At 33.0% G+C, this 20,059-nt stretch overlaps 1 protein-coding gene across 3 annotated transcripts in view; it reads left to right on the forward strand.

Moving 5' to 3' along the window:
• LOC126884417 (uncharacterized) overlaps window positions 1-20,059 on the forward strand; it is a 592,334-nt gene that overhangs the window by 564,610 nt on the left and 7,665 nt on the right. For all 3 annotated transcript variants that reach the window (XM_050650324.1, XM_050650330.1, XM_050650336.1), the window contains exon 8: window positions 14,385-14,618. In XM_050650324.1, coding sequence (XP_050506281.1) covers window positions 14,385-14,618 — 234 coding nt within the window. The remainder of the gene's footprint in view (window positions 1-14,384; window positions 14,619-20,059) is intronic.

A 20,059-nucleotide genomic window follows, 5' to 3' on the forward strand; every position in this document is an offset into this window, starting at 1 on the left:
AATTATTCGCAGATCTTTATTATCTATGTCTTTTCTTTCAAGAATGTCTCTTAGCCTATCGTGGCGTACTCTGTCAAACGCTTTTTCAAAATCGATAAAACATGCATGTACTTCTTGATTAACGTCTAGGCATCTTTGTGTAAGAACATTCAAACCGAAGAGAGCTCGAGTACCTAGTCCTTTTCTGAACCCCATCTGTGTATTACTAATATCTGACTCCAACTTTTGATAAACTCGGTTGTGGATGATTTTTAGAAATATCTTTAGTAGATGGCTCATTAAAGATATTGTTCGATGTTCTGAACATTCTTTTGCATTGGATTTCTTTGGCAGTGTAACGAATGTAGACAGCAGCCACTCTTGAGGTATAATACCAGTATTGTATACTGTGTTAAATAAGTGCAATATTATACCTATTGATTCATCATTCAAGAGCTTTAGTAATTCAGTAGGAACCTCATCGGGTCCATTTGCCTTTCCAGTTTTGGAATTTCTAAGTGCCATTTCTACTTCACATTTTAGGATTTCAGGTCCCGTTTCACCATTTACCTTGTCAATGTTATTTCTGTTGTCCTCAAACAATTCTCTTATGTATTCAGTCCATCTTTTAATTTTTTCTGTTAAGTCTACAATAATATTTCCGTCTTTGTCCTTAAGCAAACTTATTTGATGTCTTCTTTGGGTTCCTGTAAGTTCTTTTACTTTTTTATGTATATTGAATGTGTCATACTTTCTTTCATAGTCTTCCATTTCTACACATTGTTCTGTAATCCATGATTCTTTGGCCTTCTTTATTATTTGCTTTATGTTCTTATCAACCTCTCTGTATTTTTTTGAATTATTCTTCAATTTGCTTCTTTCATCCATTAGTTCTAGTATGTCTGGTGTCATCCACACCTTATGTTTCTTTGGAGATTTGGTTAGGTGTTTCTTTCCCGTAGTTCTTATTATAGTGTTTATATACTTCAGTTTTTCATCTATGTTGTCTGTTCTGCGGATTTGGTTTTCTGCTACACTGAGGTCGGTGTTGATTTCTTCGCGCACTGTTTGTCGTCGGTGTTCACTTTTAAGCTGACTTAAGTGTAACGTTGGGATGATGGTTTTTCTCATTTTCTTTGGTCTAGCTTCTAACACAGATACTACTGGATTATGATCCGAACCGATATCAGTTCCAGGGTAAGTTTTAGTAGATTTCACGGCATTACGGTATCTTTTTGTCACCATTATGTAATCTATTTGGTTTCTGATTACTTTTTCTTGTGTGTGTTGAGGTGACGTCGACGTATAGAGTCTCCTTGGGGGTAATTTAAAGAATGTATTAGTTATTATTAAATCTTCGCTTTGACAAAACTGAACTAAACGATCACCCCTTTCATTTCTATTACCTAAGCCGTATTTAGCGACATTTTCTCCAACTTTACCCTGACCTACCTTGGCGTTTAGATCGCCCATTACTATGTTAATGTGTTGTCTCTTTGTTGTTCTCATCACTTCTTCTAAGTTCTTATAGAATTGTTCTATTTCCTCTTCGTCTTTGTCTGCTGTAGGAGCGTACACTTGTATGATGTTTATTATGTTCTTCTTATCTTTCAGTTGTATTAACATCACGCGCTCTGAGAATGGAGTAAAATTTGCTACAGCATCTTTCCATTTTTTTGAGATGATGACTCCAACTCCGTATCGATGGGTTGGGGTGTCACTTCCGGCATAATAAAACATACCATGATTAGTTGTGGGGCATTTGCCATTTCCTGGACATTGTGTATCGCTTATGCCTAATATGTCTATACCCAAACGATCCATTTCCAACACGGCGTTATCTAATTTTCCCGAAGAGAATAAGCTCCTCACATTCCACGTAGCAATTTTTATGGTTATCTTTTTCTTATTACAAGGGTTTCGCAGGTTTACGACCGAGGAAGCCTTGTACTTATCTATTTGTCTTCCTCTGCCGGATCTTGGTATCCGATGTCCATGATCAGTACTTCTCCTTTGCATGTCCACCATGATGATTACTACTAGGGGTACTCTATGAGTCCTTAATGCAGCGGTTCCCCGTTGCCTTCTGCATCCTTATGCCGTTGACCATTCTGTAGGGTTCATCCGCCTTCGAGACCGATTTCTCAGTCTCAGGACAAAAGAGTGCCCTAAAACTTACTAGCTCATCCACCCGAAGCTGTTGGCTAGTAAGTGGAGATTGCTTATACCGGCAATCGCTCGGTTAATAAATAGAATTCTGTTAATAAATATAAATAAAATAATAAAAACAAATTCTTTAATAAGTAAAAATATAAATCTTTAAAACCAATAAAACCTCCAAAAAATTTTTGTAAACAGTAAACATTTTAAAAAATTGTATACATGACATCCACTACTTTACTCCACAAACACAAGAATAGACACATATTTGTTGGTTGTCTCTCAACAACTATCTCTTCACCCTCAAGAAATCCCAAATACCATAAACTTGTTTACCTTTGTAACATTCTCCGTCTTTTCCACCATATCCCGTTGGCATAACTTAAGCAGAAACATTATGTTATGGAATAATGAGGTTATAGCTCCTTGTAACCCAATCATTTAGTGACTTGTAACCGTTGACCTGATGATGATCTGCAACCTATAGAGAGCGAAACCAGTCGTCGGAAGTACACAATTAAATGATTGAGAGTACGTCTGTCTTTTTCTTCATTTAAAATGAACTCTCACATGGAACCCATTCAACATTTGAATAATATTTATATTTAAACCTAATTACCGCACTTTGCTTTTTTCAGAGCTGCTTTAATATCGTTCCAATTATCAAGTCAAATTCAGGAGTTTTTTAGGACTTAAATTATTTATTTCCTTCAAGACTTCTTTTCTCATTTGTGTGTTTAACAGGTTCTTCAAATGTTTGTTCTCCTTACGCATCACGAAGTTACCTCATTCGCAGAAAAATTGATTAAAAAAGGTTCAGGATTCCCCAGTAGAGTATGTTAAACAATAAATCCATTTTCGATAATAAATATTTGTTTTTACTTGTGTGTCGCACAACTTCAGTAACAACCTCTTGGATCTCGAGGGATTTGAAATAATTTTTTTCGGAATACACCTCGAATATTAATAACCAAAGTTTTAATAATATGCATGAACTTACCATGATAGGCTTGTATAAGTTTACTTTAACTACTATCTTCCAAATTTGTGTGCGTAACATTAGTATTATCCCTTTGTAGTCCCATTTAGACGACAGTGTTTAACCTTTAAATATATAATACAGTGCAAGTCATAATAAATCAAGAAGGACAATTTTAAAGAAAACAAAGAAAAAAAATCGGAATGATACCATGACAAGAATATAGGACCTCGGATAGATAAAAAAAAATTATAGTGGCAGTTTTTCATTGCTTAATATCATCTGCGCCCTTCCTCCTTCTTCGTCCACCTGTTATAATCATACAGTATGGTGCAAATGTCTAGAATAAATTCGACATTTCGTAAACCGGCTACTTTAAGGAAAAATCCCGAAACAGGTCCATTTTTACTTTTAAATTACGATATTTTGGCATATATTTCATTGGCATATTTTGACAGTGACGTCATCCATATGGACGTGATGACGTAATCGATGATTTTTGAAGTTATACTTCTTTGCGATGGAGAGTGAAATTTTATCACATGCCAGGCGCATGCGTATACAGACAGTATGTATTTCGTTGCTAATCTTTCAAGATATGTACACTCACCGGCAGAGAAAACGGGCACCCCAAGAAATGGGTCATTTTTAATGTCTTGTATTTCCTAAACCTGATGTCCGATTTAAGTAATTTTTTTAATATGTTATAGCCTTATTCTTTGTCAATATCGTTGTAATAATATTGTTGCTAGAGAGGTATATTGTCATTGTATACAGGGTGTACGAATCAAACTGTGTTTTCTTCTCAAACTTTGGAACACCCTGTGGAATGTTCTAGCTTTTATAAAATACTGAAATTATAACCAAACTATAGCCTCAGGTTTTCTTAATATTCTATTTTTTGATTCATTCGCTTATATTGGGTAATAAAAAAGTTAAGCACTTTAACAACTACCCCTGTTTTTTGTTAATACAGGGTGTTTTTAAATAAGTACGGCAAACTTTAAGGGGTAATTCTGCATGATAAAATAATGACAGTTTGCTTTATAAACGTATGCCAGCAAATGCTTCGTTTCCGAGATAGGGAGTGTTGAAATTTTTCTTACAAACTGACGATTTATTTATTTCTCTAAAACGGTTTGTAATATGCAAATGAAATTTGGTAGATTTTAAGAGCTAGTTATTGCGCATTTTTTGGCGTACAATTAAGAATTTTATATTCACCATTGGCGTGAATACGGGTATAAATATTTTAGATATATCCCGTATGCACGCCAATGGTGAATATAAAATTCTCAATTGTATGCCAAAAAATGCGCGATAACTAGCTCTTAAAATCTACCAAATTTCGTTTGCATATCACAAACCGTTTTAGAGCAATAAATAAATCGTCAGTTTGTAAGAACAATTTCAACACCCCCTATCTCAGAAACGAAGTATTTGCGGGCATAAGTTTATAAAGCAAATTGTCATTATCTTATCATGCAGAATTACCCCTTAAAGCTTGCCGTACTTATTGAAAAACACCCTGTATTGACGAAAAACAGGGGTAGTTGTTAAAGTGCCTAACTTTTTTATTATCCAACATAAGCGAATGAATAAAAAATTTTATAAAAGCTAGAACATTTCACAGGGTGTTCCAAAGTTTGAGAAAAAAACACAGTTTGATTCGTACACCCTGTATACAATGACAATGTACCTCTCTAGCAACAATATTATTACAGCGATATTGATAAAGAATAAGGCTGTAACATATTAAAAAAATTGCTTAAATCGGACATCAGGTTTAGGAAATACATCATCATAATCATCAGCCTCTATCAATCCACTGCTGGATATAGGCCTCCCCTGTTTGTCTCCAAAGTGTTCTATCTTGTGCTTTTTGTATCCAGTTTTTTGTTGTCTTTCGTAAGTCGTCTTGCCATCGTATTGGTGGTCTTCCTCTGCTACGTTTATCGGCTCTTGGTCTCCATTCAACTAGTTTGCGAGTCCGTCTTCCGTCCTTCATTCTGGCAACGTGTCCAGCCCATTTCCATTTTAAGTTACAGCTTCTTTCAATGACGTCTATGACTTTGGTCTTAGCTCGTAGATCTTCGTTTCTAAACCTGTCTCGCAGAGTGGCCCCTATCATTGATCGCTCCATTCTTCTCTGCGCTCTTCTTAGTTTTTGTAAGTTTTTCTTTGTGAGCGATAATGTTTCTGCACCATAGGTCATCACCGGTAGCACGCATCGGTCGAAAACTTTTTTCTTCATGTTAGTTGGAATGTCACTCTTAAAAATGTCCCTAAGAGCTCCGTATGCTGCCCATCCTTGTATTATTCTTCTGAATACTTCTGTTGTTTGATTGTCCTTGCCTATCTTAATTTCGTGACCCAGATATATATATTTCTCTACCAGTTCTATTTGTTCATTTTGTATTTCAAGGTGTTTACTTGGTACTAAGTTCGTCATATATTTTGTTTTTGATATATTCATTTTTAAGCCTATTTTATGACATGCCGTACCAAGTTCTTCCAACATTTTCTTTATTTGTCCCAAATCGTCTGCAATCAGGACTATATCGTCTGCGTAGCTTAGGTGGTGTAGCATCTCTCCGTCCACATTTATTCCTTTATCACCCCATTCGAGGGTTTTGATCGCTTTTTCTAGAGCCGATATGAAAAGTTTAGGTGACAACGTATCCCCTTGACGGATACCTCTTTGGATTTTTATTTGTTTGCTGTTAGCGTGTAGTTGTATCAAGCTTGTCGCATTTTTTATATATTACATATTAGCCTCGAATATCGGCTATCAATGCGGCTCTCGTTTAGTGCTTCTATAACACTGTCGAGTTCTACTGAGTCGAATGCTTTGTGGAAATCTACGAATGCTAAAACTAAGGGCTTGTTATATTCTATGGATTTTTCGATGAGTTGTTTTATTGTTTGGGGGTGATCGTTGGTTCCAAAGTTTGCTCTGAATCCAGCTTGTTTCTCTACTTTGATACAGGTCTAATTTCTTGTCTAATCTTGTGGTGATTACTCTCGTGAAAAGTTTATAAAGGTGGTTTAACAGAGTGATTGGTCGGTAATTTTCCAGATCAATTTTTTCTCCTTTTTTGTGCAGAATAATTGTTTTGGCTCTATTCCATTCAGATGGTATGGATTTCTTTGTCACACATAGATTAAAGAGATCTTTTATTTTTCTCATTAGAGGTTCACCGCCATTCTTAACAGCCTCGATCACTATTCCATCATCTCCTGGTGATTTGTTGGATTTCATTTTATTCATCGCTTGTCTAATTTCACTGAGAGTTATTTCTGGCATGAGTTCAGAGCCTTGATTTAATATTGTTTTGCTTATTGCATCTTTTAGCTGTGCTTGGTTCATCCGTCTGCTTTTATAAAGTTCTCCATAGAAGTCTTCTACTATTGTTAAAAGCTCCTCTCTATTTGTTGATATTTCGCCCTTTTTGTTTTTTAATTTAATGATCTGACTTTTTCTATTATTTAGTTTTCTTCGCAGACTTTTTAGGCCTTTATTATTTTCTATGGCTTGTTCGATTTTAAGTGTATTATATTTTCTTATGTCTTTTCTTATTGCTTTCTTGACTTCTCTGTTTATCTCTCTCTTTTGCTCTCCATTTGGATTATTTCTTTTTGTACTAAGATTTCTTTGTTTCATTAAATTCTTGGTATCAGTACTAAGTTTTTCTTCGTTCTTACTTCTTGGACAGTGTTTTCTTGTGCTTTCTCCAATGGCTTGCGTAATATGTTGGTTTAGTGCATCTATGTTTTCGTTGAGAGTTATGTCTGTGTTGTTTCTCAGTTTGGTTTCAATGTCATTTTGATATTCTTTAATGTCTCTAGGTTGAGTCCATATTGGTATTGGTTTCGTATTTACTAATTTGCGTCTCTCTTGTTTTGTGCTTATTTTAACTGCTGCTCTTACCATTATATGGTCACTAACAGTGTTGAATGCATTTAGGACCGTTACGTCTTGGATGATTTCTTTTTTGATTGTAATTATGAAGTCAATTTCGTTTTTTGTTTTATTATCTGGGCTTGCCCAGGTCCATCTTCTATGTGGTTTCTTATAGAAAAAGCTATTCATTTGGACTAGATTATTCTGAAGGAGAAAACCAATTAAGGTCTCTCCTCTTTCATTCCTTCCATTTAGTCCAAATTTTCCAAGTGATGTTTCTTCTGGACATGCTTTGATTCCTATTTTCGCATTGAAATCACCACATATTATCACGTATTGTGTGGGTACGTCATTTAGGGCTATTGAGATATCGTCGCAGAATTCTTCGACTTCTTCATCTGAATGGGTGGTTGTTGTTGCATAGACTTGAATTATTTTAATACTGTACCTTTTATTGAGTTGTAATGTTAAGTAGGCAACTCTGTTCGATATTCCTTTAATAGATGTAATGTTATCGCTATGCTTTATATGTATAAAAAACTCAATGCCTCCCTCTGATGTGTCTTCATTACCCATACTGTAGAAAAGATGCCCTGTACTTCGGGTCTTCAGACTTTCTCCTTTCCTTCTCACTTCGCTGACTCCTATTATGTCCCGTTTGATATTTGACATTTCACTTTCCATCTCTGTAAGTCTTTCTTCTGACAACAGACTTCTCGCATTGTAGGTAGCAATATGCATCAATATGTGTTTTTTGGATTTTGTCTTTTGCGAATTTTTGCCTCCCCCAGAATCCTTGAGGCAGACCTTATGAGGTGTGGGACTTACCATTACTGATCTACCCACCTGGGGTTCACTATTCACGATTTGTTTAAAATTCGCCATGACGGGGGTAAATTTTGCAATTAAAACACCGCGCTTGCCTTGCGTGTTGGTGATTTTCTAAATCAGCCGCCCACTCTGGGTCAGACGCTGTTTGCAGCCGCCCATTCTGGATCAGACGCTGCAGGTTTGGTTTGATTCTATAGTGACCCTAAAATCGAGGGTTGCCACTTCCGCCATCCGTACTGTACTGAAGCTCCGCTTCTCCGCCGTGGCTGCCGTTGTGGACTTCATCCGTAACCCTGGACAAGGGACCCTAAACAGGTACTAGTTTCCCGGGTCAGGAAACCCCCGGAATCTGCGGGGGGCAGGGATTGATTCAATTTCCCTGATAGGACTATCTTCAAGAATTTAAAGAGTTCCTACCCGCTACCCGTAGGAAATACAAGACATTAAAAATGACCCATTTTTTGGGGTGCCTGTTTTCTCTGCCGGTGAGTGTATATATCAGCGCTGTCAGCGCAAATAAGTCATATTATATCATATAAAACGATATATTAGTGTTCTTAGTAAATGTATTATTTAGTATAATTTTTGTGTCTTTGGATTTGTCTTCCTAGGGAATAAGATATTTTATAATAATAGTAAGGATATTTAAAGTATTTTTTTATACTTCACTTAGTATATATCAGAAATCTTGTAACCTGTCAAAGCAAAAGTCATATAGCTCAGTGATAGAGCGTGTGACCGGAGATCAAGAGGTCCCGGGTTCAAATCCCGGACGATTCATATTCTTTTTTTTTATATTTTTGGTATCGTTTTAATAAAAAAATTTTAAAAGTGGTAGGTAAAGAAAGTTAGTTTAATATTTAAATAAAATACAAATAACCTGTTAAGTATATTAATTTCGTTGAAATCGTAATAATAGAAGTATAACTTCTTACGTGCGTACAAAATACACAAACATTCTTTTTTTTTTTTTAATAAGACTAGAGGTCGTGTGATAGCTCATTGCTGTCAGAAAACAGACAAAAAATGTTAATTTGAGAAATAAGCATTGCTCTTCGCTTAAATTAAATGTTCAAACTTCCAAGAGGCAGGTGGTTGGAGGGAGCTGGTTTGAACATTGAATTCAAGCGAAAAACAATGCTTATTTGTTAAATAATTTTTTTTCTGTTATCTGACAATAGTAATATGTATTTTGAATTAAATAAATTACATACCCTTTTTTTGGTCAATTAATTTAATTAATTTTTTTTTAAACTGTGTAAAAACAATTCTGTTAACATTTATATTACTGAATACAGAATTGAATACCCTTTCAAATGAGCTATCACACGACCCCTAGTCTCATTAAAAAATCATAGATTACGTCATCACGTCCATATGGATGACGTCACTCGTGTGAAAGTATGCCAAATTATCGTAATTTAAATATAAAAAAGGACCTGTTCGGGGATTTTTCCTTAAATTCGCCGGTTTACGAAATATCGAATTTATTCTAGACATTTGCACCATACTGTATATTATCTCGAACATTGACGTCAAGGCGATTGACGTCAAGGCGTCAATCCCGAAACAAGTCGATTTTTACTTTCAAATTACGATATTTTGGCATATATTTCATACGAGTGACGTCATCCATATGGACGTGATGACGTAATCTATGAGTTTTTAATGAGACTAGAGGTCGTGTGATAGCTCATTTGAAAGGGAATTCAATTCTGTATTCAGTAATATAAATGTTAACATAATTGTTTTTACACAGTGTCAAAAAAAATGGTTTTAAATTAAATTAATTGAAAAAAAAAGAAGAATGTGTGTAATTTATTTAATTCAAAATACATTTTACTGCTGTCAGAAAACAAAAAAAATGTTTATTTGAGAAATAAGCACTGCTTTTCGCTTAAATTAAATGCTCAAACTTTCAATAGACAGGTGGTTGGAGGGAGCTGGTTTGAACATTGAATTCAAGCGAAAAACAATGCTTATTTGTTAAATAAACTTTTTTTCTGTTATCTGACAATAGTAATATGTATTTTGAATTAAATAAATTACATGCATTCTTCTTTTTTTGTCAATTAATTTAATTAAAATTTTTTTTTGGAAATTGTGTTAAAACCGCTAGCCGAAGGTGTGCGCTAACATCGGCTTTAAGCTTTTACAATTTTATGATTTAAGAATGTAAATTGAATTCTACAATAACCACTGTTTGGTTTTGGGGCTATTTTTCAAGTACATTAGTTCACTGATGATGGACTAACAAGTCCGAAAACGTTCATTCTGAACAAATTTTATGTAATCCATTTGAATTTTTAAGATTTTTAATTGAATTATACTTACCACTACGGAGTTTTCTACTTCGATGTAAGAGTTTTTTAACTACATGTTATACAGCGAAGTCCCGGGAACTTTCCCGTTTAAGTTAATATCTTTCAAGTTCATACGTTTAATTTACAAACAACTTCTGAAAACTCCTGATACAAGATTAAAAAACCTCTAAAGGCGGTAAAAATGAGTGGCGCACACAAGATTCCAGCTAGAAAAGGAGCTAGTATGAACATTATGTGGCGCAAAAATGTATTTCGATTTGACGGAAAATAAAATTCTAGTCTTATTTGAAATATTTTTCCAAAATATTTGCTAAATTTGAAGCAAAATGCGCTACAAAAAAGCCCCAAACTACAAACTTTATCAAAGGTACTCTTTTGTTGAGCGTTTTACTTCAAATTTAGCAAATATTATGGAAAAGTCTTTCAAAATTAAACTACAATTTTATTTTCCATCAAAATGAAAATACATTTTTGCGCCACGTAATATTCATATCAACTCTTTTGTAGTTGGAATATTATGTGCGCCACATATATTTTTACTGAGTTTCGCAGATTTTATTCTTATAATTATTTCACAATAAAACACTGAAAAACGTTTGTTTTTTATACTTCCACAAAATTTATTACAACTATGTTATTACTACAGCTGTTTCGGCAAAGTGCCTTTCTCAAGTGATATATTTTACAATGGGTTTGCCTTTTTAAGTCTTTAACTGAAGAGGTTGAGGAGTGGGGAGCTGTTTGTCTCGAGTTGGTCATTCAGAATTATATCTGTATTTTTCAATTTCTTAATTTCCATTGATTCTAAAAGTGATGGCTTAAGGCCTTTATTTTAAATATGTAGAATTTGAAACTCTTCATTGAAAGAATGATTATGATCTAGAAGGTGAAGTGCGTATGTAGAAGTGTCTGTTTTTCTATTGTTGAAAGCCCTTTTGTGTTCTGCTATCCGTTTGTCAAAAGTTCTGCCAGTTTGACCGATGTAAGTTTTCGGACAGTCACCACAAGGTAGTTTGTACACACCACTCTGTAGTTGCTTTCTCTTTCGGCTTTTAGTGTTTTTAATATGTTTGCTTAAGTTGTTGTTAGTTCTGAAAGCTGGTGTTATTCCTTTCTTTTTTATGTATCTGGCTATTTTTGTTGTTATTTTGCCAGTATATGTGAGAGAGCAGAAGGTACTGGGTTCTTTCTGTGGTGGTGGATACACTAATTTCAAGGCTTTCTTATGGAGTTTTTGGTTTAAAATGTTGTTAACTGTTTGTTCGTTATAGCCATTGTTTACTGCTATTTGTCTAATGATATTTAGTTCTGTCTCGAAGTTATTTTTTGTCATAGGAATTTCTGTCAGTCTATGTATCATGCTATGGTAGGCTGCTAATTTGTGTTGTGTAGGATGGGATGATGAATTGTGTATAGTTGTGTCAGTATGGGTAGGTTTATGATATACGGAGAACTCATGTTTGTTGTGTAGTCTGGTAATCGTTACATCTAGAAAGTTTATGGAATTATTCTGTTCTGTTTCTATTGTGAACTCAATATTACTATGAAGTGAATTAATGTATGATAGAAATTGGTCAAGTTGTCTGTTAGTTCCTGTAAAGCAGACTAGTATGTCATCCACGTATCTCCACCAATATAAGAACTGTTTAAATACGGGGTGTTTAGAAATTGTTGTTTCAAGTTGGTTCATAAATATATCTGATAGTAATGGGCTTAGAGGATTACCCATAATAAGTCCTGCATTGTTGTTTGTGTAAATTTGATTATTGAATTCAAAATAGTCTTGATTTATGCAAATTTCAAGAAGGTGTAAAATTTCAGATACAATGATCGGATTTGTACTATTATGTTCTAAAAGGTTTTTAACTAAAACAAAAGTTTCTGTAGGAGGAACACTAGGAAAAAGATTTTTTACGTCAAATGAAATTAGTCCGAAACAGCTGTAGTAATAACATAGTTGCAATAAATTTTATGGAAGTATAAAAAACAAACGTTTTTCAGTGTTTTATTGTGAGATAAAATCAACTTCCATCAAGTAACGGTCGAATCCATCAATTCTTATAATTATTACCCATAGACCAGGGCGCATCTGTAAAAATATTAGTACATTTGGACGTTGAGAGGTTACTCAAATTTTTTTGCAGAATTTGCTTGAAAATAACTCAAATAATAATATTTGAGTTATCCTTCCTCTCAAAAAGGTCCGGAACATTGTTTAAATATTCAAAATGTCAAAAAATGAAGGAAAAATTCGATTTTTTTCTTGGTTTTTTGATTATAACTTTAAAAGTATTCATTTTCGAGAAAAGTTGTACTGAAATAAAAGTTGCGTAATTAAATTTCCTATAACCTAGAATTGGTTAAAAATTTAAAAAATAGTCAGCCTTGTTTCAAAATACCAATAATTGCGAAAAAAAAACATAAAAAAAAGTATTCACATTTTACGTTTTTCAACCATTCCTGCTACACTTATGACCTTCATATTTCACACTGAAGAACTTTATGATACAGTGAAATAATCCTGTAAATTTCATTAAGTTAGGTTCAATAGATTTTGCAAAATAAATTTTGAAATCCAGCTTCCGCAAAAAAAATTCATTTTTTCAAAATGTTACAGGACTGAAAATAAAGCAGATAGCAACTTGAAATTTTTTTTGCTTATAGAAGTGTACTATACATTTCATTTGCATTTTGCAAAACTAAAATCGATTAATCGCCACGGCGTCAGGAATTTTTTTAAATAAACATTAATTATTGGTGCTACGCGCAGGACAGCGGAGAGTTTGCTCTGATTGGGCATTCCAATGACCTTTGATAATTATTGATACATTTTAATTTTTATTACATTTCGATGTAAATAAATAAATTTGTTTATTGCAAAATAAAAACACATACTCTATCCTTTGAAATAACACTTTTTTAGCAAAAACTTTCTTTGTTCATATATTTTAACTTAGAAAATAAAAGTTTATTATTTTTAAACATATGCAATTGTTTAAACAATATTTCACAAACAATAATAACATTAGATTGATTTTTGTGGATTTAAAATATTAAAATATAACAAAATATAGAGTAAGAAAATAATATATTAGAAAAAGATTGGAAGAAATTTTGGTGGAAATCAACTTGTGTGAATCGAACACCGCTGTCCTGCGCGTAGCACCAAAAATTAATGTTTATTTAAAAAATTTTCTGACGCCGTAGTAATTAATCGATTTTAATTTTGCAAATTGTAAGTGGAAGGTACAGTACACTTCTATAAGCCAAAAAAAATCAACATGCTATCTGCTTTATTTTAAGACCTGCAAAATTAAAAAAAAAATGAATTTTTCTTGCGAAAGCTGGATTGCAAAATTTATTTTACAAAATCTGTTAAGCCGATCTTAATGAAATTTATAGTGTTGTTTTGCTATTTCATAAAGTTTTTCTGAGTAAAATATGAAGGTCCTGAATGTAGCATAAATGGTTGAAAGACGTAAAATGCGAATACTTGTTTTTGTATGTTTTTTTTTTCGCAATTATTGCTATTTTCCAACAAGGGTGACCACTTTTTAACTTTTTAACTAATTTTTTATTGTAGGAAATTTAATTACGCAACTTTTATTTAAGTACAACTTTTATCAGAAATGAACAGTTTTAAAGTTATAATCAAAAATCCAATAAAAAAATCGAATTTTTCCTTCATATTTTGACATTTTGATTATTTAAACAATGTTCCGGACCGTTTTGAGTGGGAGGATAACTTAAATATTATTACTTGAGTTATTTTCAAGCAATTTTTGCAAAAAAATTTAAGTCACCTCTCAACGTCCATCTCAAAACAGATGCGCCCTGGACTACCAGGGCAATTAAACACAACGAAAAAGAGAGAACTATAAGAAATTTCACGTGTAATATTTCTAGTAAAATTTTCCTTTTCCAAATTTAGATATTCGAGCTGTTCATACTATATTTATATTAATCAATTATAATTAACTATTTAGATGGGGAAATTATAAAAATGGTTAATAATAAAAATGCCACAAGGAAATAGCTTCAGAACAACATTAATCAATTACTATGGATAGCATTGTTGATTGAAAAACATACTGCAAAATCTATGCTTTTTAATTAAAATATTTTTATCTCGTTCGCCTAGCATCAACACAGCTGTCGAACAAATTAAATTTTCATTCTATTTATTTTAACGTCTCTAATATTCCAGGAAAGCTCGAAGTACAGATGTAGGCGTAAGCAGCCTCTACGAAGTAATTTCCGAGGCTGATCTGGCGTTTAGTCCAGATAGCCGGGCCGAGGCCGTAACAGTGTTCCAAGGACGCATCCGAGAGGAAGTCGTTTACGGAATTTGCATGCCAGTTCCTGGATTCAGCCTCCTTTTCGTGCTGGTGGCTCTATCCGCGGTGATATCCGCGCTCGTCGCTGGATCGCTTCTTTATAGGTTTGTATTTAAAGTATATCTGCATGAAATTATCTCCGGCGTAACAAAAATATATCAATGATACTCTTTTTAAAAAGAAACTTCTGCAGATCGAATCTCAGAAGAAGAGAATCAAAGGAAACTGTAAACTAAAGCAAGGTCTAACTATAAACGAGCAGTTAGTAGTCCACTAATCGTATTCAATGGTGAGTTTATAAAAATAATATTCGATACGCGGACGACACTGTACTAGTTGCAAGAACAGCAGAAGAGTTATGATTACTTGCAAATATAAATAGTGCATGCAACAATTATAGCATAAATAACAATATCAAAAAAACCAAGTACATGGTCTTCAGTGAAAACATGACAAAACCAGCATATTATATTAATATACAGGGTGTCCCGGAAAATAGTGCGTTCCTTAAAGGTATAGGTAGAAGGCACCATGTAGAACAAAAAACTCTTATAACATTTTTTTCTAAATGCAACCGTTTGACCAAAAAATTAAAATGTATTTTGGTAGGCAAATTTAAATCTGACAACTATGTGCGGTACGCAATTTTAAGCATAGACAGTCCCATGTAAATAAATGGATAGAAGATAGATAGGAAACAGATGGTTTTAAAGAATCCTGTTTAGTGTCAATGCCCAAAAACGTTTTCGAATAGTGAGTGTATTACCTATTATGTTATTACCTATGAATGGTGTTTGTGAAAGGTTACTTGAAGCATCTATTCGGTATAATAATTATTTTCAAGTAAGTACAACTTAGTTATTTCAGTTCACAAGTAAACAAATTACTGAGACATTATCTGGTGTATTTAAGTTCCACTGTAAACTATTAAAACTATGTAATTCAGTTAAAGCCCTCAGCAATATTCAGCATTCAACCCATTTAAACCTTACTAAATACATAATACTAGTTCAGTTAAAAGATGTGTTTTTATGTTAAAAGATGTGTAATTCGTTTAAAATTATGCAATAGATATTTCAATACATTTCAAAAGAAAATAATTTTAGTAAACAAATAAGTATTACCTACTATTAGGTTGGATTATTTTAAATACTGTTAATCACAATCACAAACGAGTTCTTATTATGTTATTATTCCGTAGTGCGTACGATGTTGCCAGTTTATTAAAATTTCCAAACATTAAAATACAGGTATATGGAAAACAATGTTAACTTTTTTTTGGAAACGGTTATCTTTAGAAAAAAAATGGTATAGGACTTTTTTGTTACAAATTGTGTATTCTCTCCATACCTTAAAGGAACGCACTATTTTCCGGGACACCCTGTATACGGCATTCAAATTGAAAAAGTATCAAGTTACAAATACTTGGGAACTTTAATAAACGAAACTGGAGACCAAAACAATGAAATAAAAAGACGTACCGAAATTACCTTCATAAAGATGAGAAAATTCTTTTACAAAAGAAATACAAGCATCCCTCAACGATTAAGAATGCTAAGAAGTTACGTATTTAATACGCTATTATACGGTGTAGAGGCCTGGACTCTCAAACAGAACAACATAAAAAATATTCCAAGTTTTGAGATGTGGTGCTACCGTCGAATGCTGAAGATAAGTTGGGTTGAAAGGGTCACAAAATATGAAGTAATACGAAGGATAAGAAAATGCGCAAAAATTTTGTTAACGATAAATCGAAGAAAACTCGAATATTTGGGTCACCTGATGAGAGGACATAAATACGCATTACTTCAAAATATAGTGCAAGGAAAAATAAAAGGAAAACGGAATGCAGGCCGTAGAAGAATGTCATGGTTGCGGAATTTAAGAGAGTGGTTTGGGTGCACTACTAATGAACTTTTTAGGTCAGCTGTAAACAAGGATAGCCTTGATGATTTCCAATCTCCGATAGGAGTGCTTTTCTTAACAAATGTTTTAGTGCAGAGGTATTGCTCGAATGACTAACCCAACCATATAAAATAAAATTGAGGTTGATTTTGGAAATTCCAAGAACATTAAAAATAATATCTCAACTTTTACAAATCAGTCAAATAAAACTTACGAACCTGTTGACCTAAAGACTTGAATTTTGTATGTGAGTTAAAAAATAATCTTTCAAATATCACACGATAGTAAGAATAAATAAGAAAATAACGCTCCAGTTTGTTTCTCAAACTTGTTGCCATTCGGGAAGAGTCACATGAGTCCTGCGGGCTCTCGTGATTATTGCCAGGCAAATTTTCGAAAAATTGTCGCATTATTTTTAATTTCTGGACCTCGGAGGTAAACTACATACACCATGTCGACATGGCGTTGTTTTGTTTTTTTTTTCCTTTAACTTACTCAGCTCCCCAAGAGCTTTTTAAAGTTTTATTACACTTTGTACTAATGACCACGAAAACAAAATTACCAAAAAAATAAAACACTATGTTCAAATAATTTAAGAGGTAAAAAGCACCATGTAAACTTGTGTGTTTTTACCTCACAGTTACTGCAGTAGGTTGATGGCAAACAACACTATCTTGACTTAGTGTACTAAGCACCTAGCGGCAAACGGGTCATTTTTATAGTTACATATTTTTGTCGTTTTTATAGAAATCGTGGTTATTAATACATTGTAATAAATAATTAAAAAATATTATGTACCTTCTCTTAAAAATCTATTTCTATTTTGAGTGATATTATACACATAGTTTCAAAAGTTACGCATCACTTAAAATTATGTTAAATTAAAACAAATTATAAAAGAAACAAAAATAACAACAAGTATTATTAAATGTTGTTATTTTGTTGAGCCACAATATGACAACAACAAATTGACAACATTCAATTGTCGTTATGTCTGTTTTGTTTCAACAGTCAATAAATTCATATTGGTTCATTAATAATAATGTTCTATTTGTGATAAAATATGGACATATAACTCAACAACCAAACAACATACCGTGTGTCTGGTACATACCAAAAACCTATTTAGTATTACAATGGTATTACCTCATAATTAACAGTTTTTATAAAATCTTTTACATTGCGTCTAATAATTTGGCCAGAGACTGTATGTATTCTACGGAACAACAGAATCTGTTCAGATTGTTATCAGATGTTAAACCTCTGATGTCAAGGGTTTTAAAGAATTCTTCAGTTCACTTTTATTTTTTTATTATATAGCTTGAAAATTTTACACCATATTTTTCGGCCAACTGTGAATTTAAACCGTACTTTTCACTTTATCAGCTAGTATATTTTTATTTTGTTCCTTAGCGACAAAGATATCCTACTTTACGACATATTATTATAGAACGTTAAGAAATTTGTGATCGCCGACACCGACCCTAATAAATTATTATGCAGGTTATTTTTAATCTCATTTTAGATAAATACGATAAGTAATAAAATAGTATTGGGTATTTCACAATATTTTGTATTATCAACAAGTATCTATACAAAAACATTTTGGCTGATATTAACTGGTAACATTCTATGGAATGGGTTTTAAAGAAAAATTTTGAGATTATTTGGCCGCAACCGTATTATATAAATGACCGTTATTACAGGTTGCCGATTTTGACAGATGGCCGTTAACACAGGTTTTACTGTAATAACATTTAACTAATGACGTCGACTTTGCAAAGTAACAGGACACTTACTCAACACACACACTACACATGACACTAGGTACCTAATTGCAAAAATTCACCGTACCTACCATGTTAATGGCCTTAGGCATTAGCTAAATAAAAAAAAACATTTAACTAAAATAAAAATTTGTTTCGTGAGAAGTAGCTAATTTTTTTGGACTTAAATAAGTTCAAATTCATTAAATTTTCTATAAGTATATGTCAAATTTATCAGAGATAAACTGCACTATGTCGCTGTAAATTACTATTAATTATAGTAATGAGGATAAATTTTAACGTGTTATTAGTAATATTGTACAAACTAGCTATATGTTATGATTAAAATATGATCACATTGTCCTTCAGACCGAAAGATACCAAATTATGGAATATATAAGGTTTTTAAAACATTCAGAGGTAAACTGCACTGTCACTGTAAAATATTATTAATTATTACAGTAATTGGGGCAAATTTTAACGTTTTATCAGTTGTGTTGTACAAACTAGTTATATGTTATGATTGAAATATGATCATATTGTCTTTCAGACCGAAAGATACCTAATTATGGGATATATAAAATTTTTTAAATATTCAAACTGCTCTACTGAAAAGTTGCTTAAAACGACATAGTGTAGTTTACCTCCGAGGTCCAGATTTATTCTTAATGAATATACGATATTACTTCCTATATTAATATATACCTATAGTAACCCAACCTACACGTTCTCTGCAGAAATGTTGGCGAGGTTTAACTATTGTAAAGAGTTCTGTACTGTATTATGTTTTTAAACTTTATTTAAATTGGAGACACTTAATTTATTATTATTTATTTTTTATTTTCAACTTAGTTATCCACACCTATTATTTTATTCTATTTACTATTTACAATAATCTATATCACACTCTAAAACTTATAATTTACATAAATAATTTACAATTATTTATTACAATTTATTTTTTACGTTTTTAACACGTGTTTTAGACATTCATATAACGACTGAGCCTAAAGCCCGAACAATTCAACTTAAATATACTATAACCCTATGTTCTCCAATATTCTACATGGGGTCTAGAACAAATATAATACAAAACCAATACAGAAGTAAAAACTTCGAGATGTATTCTGGTATAAAATCGTTTATTTAAAAACTATAAAATGTCATCGAATGCAGAACGTTTTCGTTCTAAACAGAACATCTTCAGTGCATCCTACCGAGTATTTTGAAACTAGCACACCGTAAATAGTGTTAACATCATCATATATGGTTTACATAATGTAATATGTTAAAATGTTATGACTACAAGTCGATGTTAATGGATAAAGTGGAACACATGCTAAAAGGGTGCCATGGTTCCCTGCTCGAAGATACTAGGTACTTGCCAATTCAATGGGCACAGACCAACCAATATAATACAATCGAACTAAATACATTTAGACAAGACGGTGCGTCGCGTCTTAAAGCGCTCAAAACTAGTTCTTGGCTCATTCGGTTAGTCTCTGGAAGCATCTAGAGATGTCAGGACTGACCTACGTGGTGTTGGAAATAGTAACGTTGCCCCCTCCTTAAGAGATGGTTCGTCCTGGAACCTTGTCGGAACTTGAACTGGATCCTAGTATCGGCAATTGGACACTATTTTAAAACTCGAAGTTGTATAAAAGTGTCAAGGGACGCTTTTCGCTCCGCACCAGGAACCATGCGGATTGCCAGAGACTAGTACCTAGACTTCGGTGTCTTAAAAGATTTTTTCCGCCATATTTTGGAAAATCCTCCAATCTAATTGGCGGCACTCTAGCTCTGGCATGCCTAACTTTTACACATTGGACTCCAACACGTGCTCTCTTAATTGAACTAATGCCTCCCATACATAT

The sequence above is a fragment of the Diabrotica virgifera genome, chromosome 1, assembly GCF_917563875.1.
Source record: "Diabrotica virgifera virgifera chromosome 1, PGI_DIABVI_V3a".
Taxonomy (NCBI): domain Eukaryota; kingdom Metazoa; phylum Arthropoda; class Insecta; order Coleoptera; family Chrysomelidae; genus Diabrotica; species Diabrotica virgifera.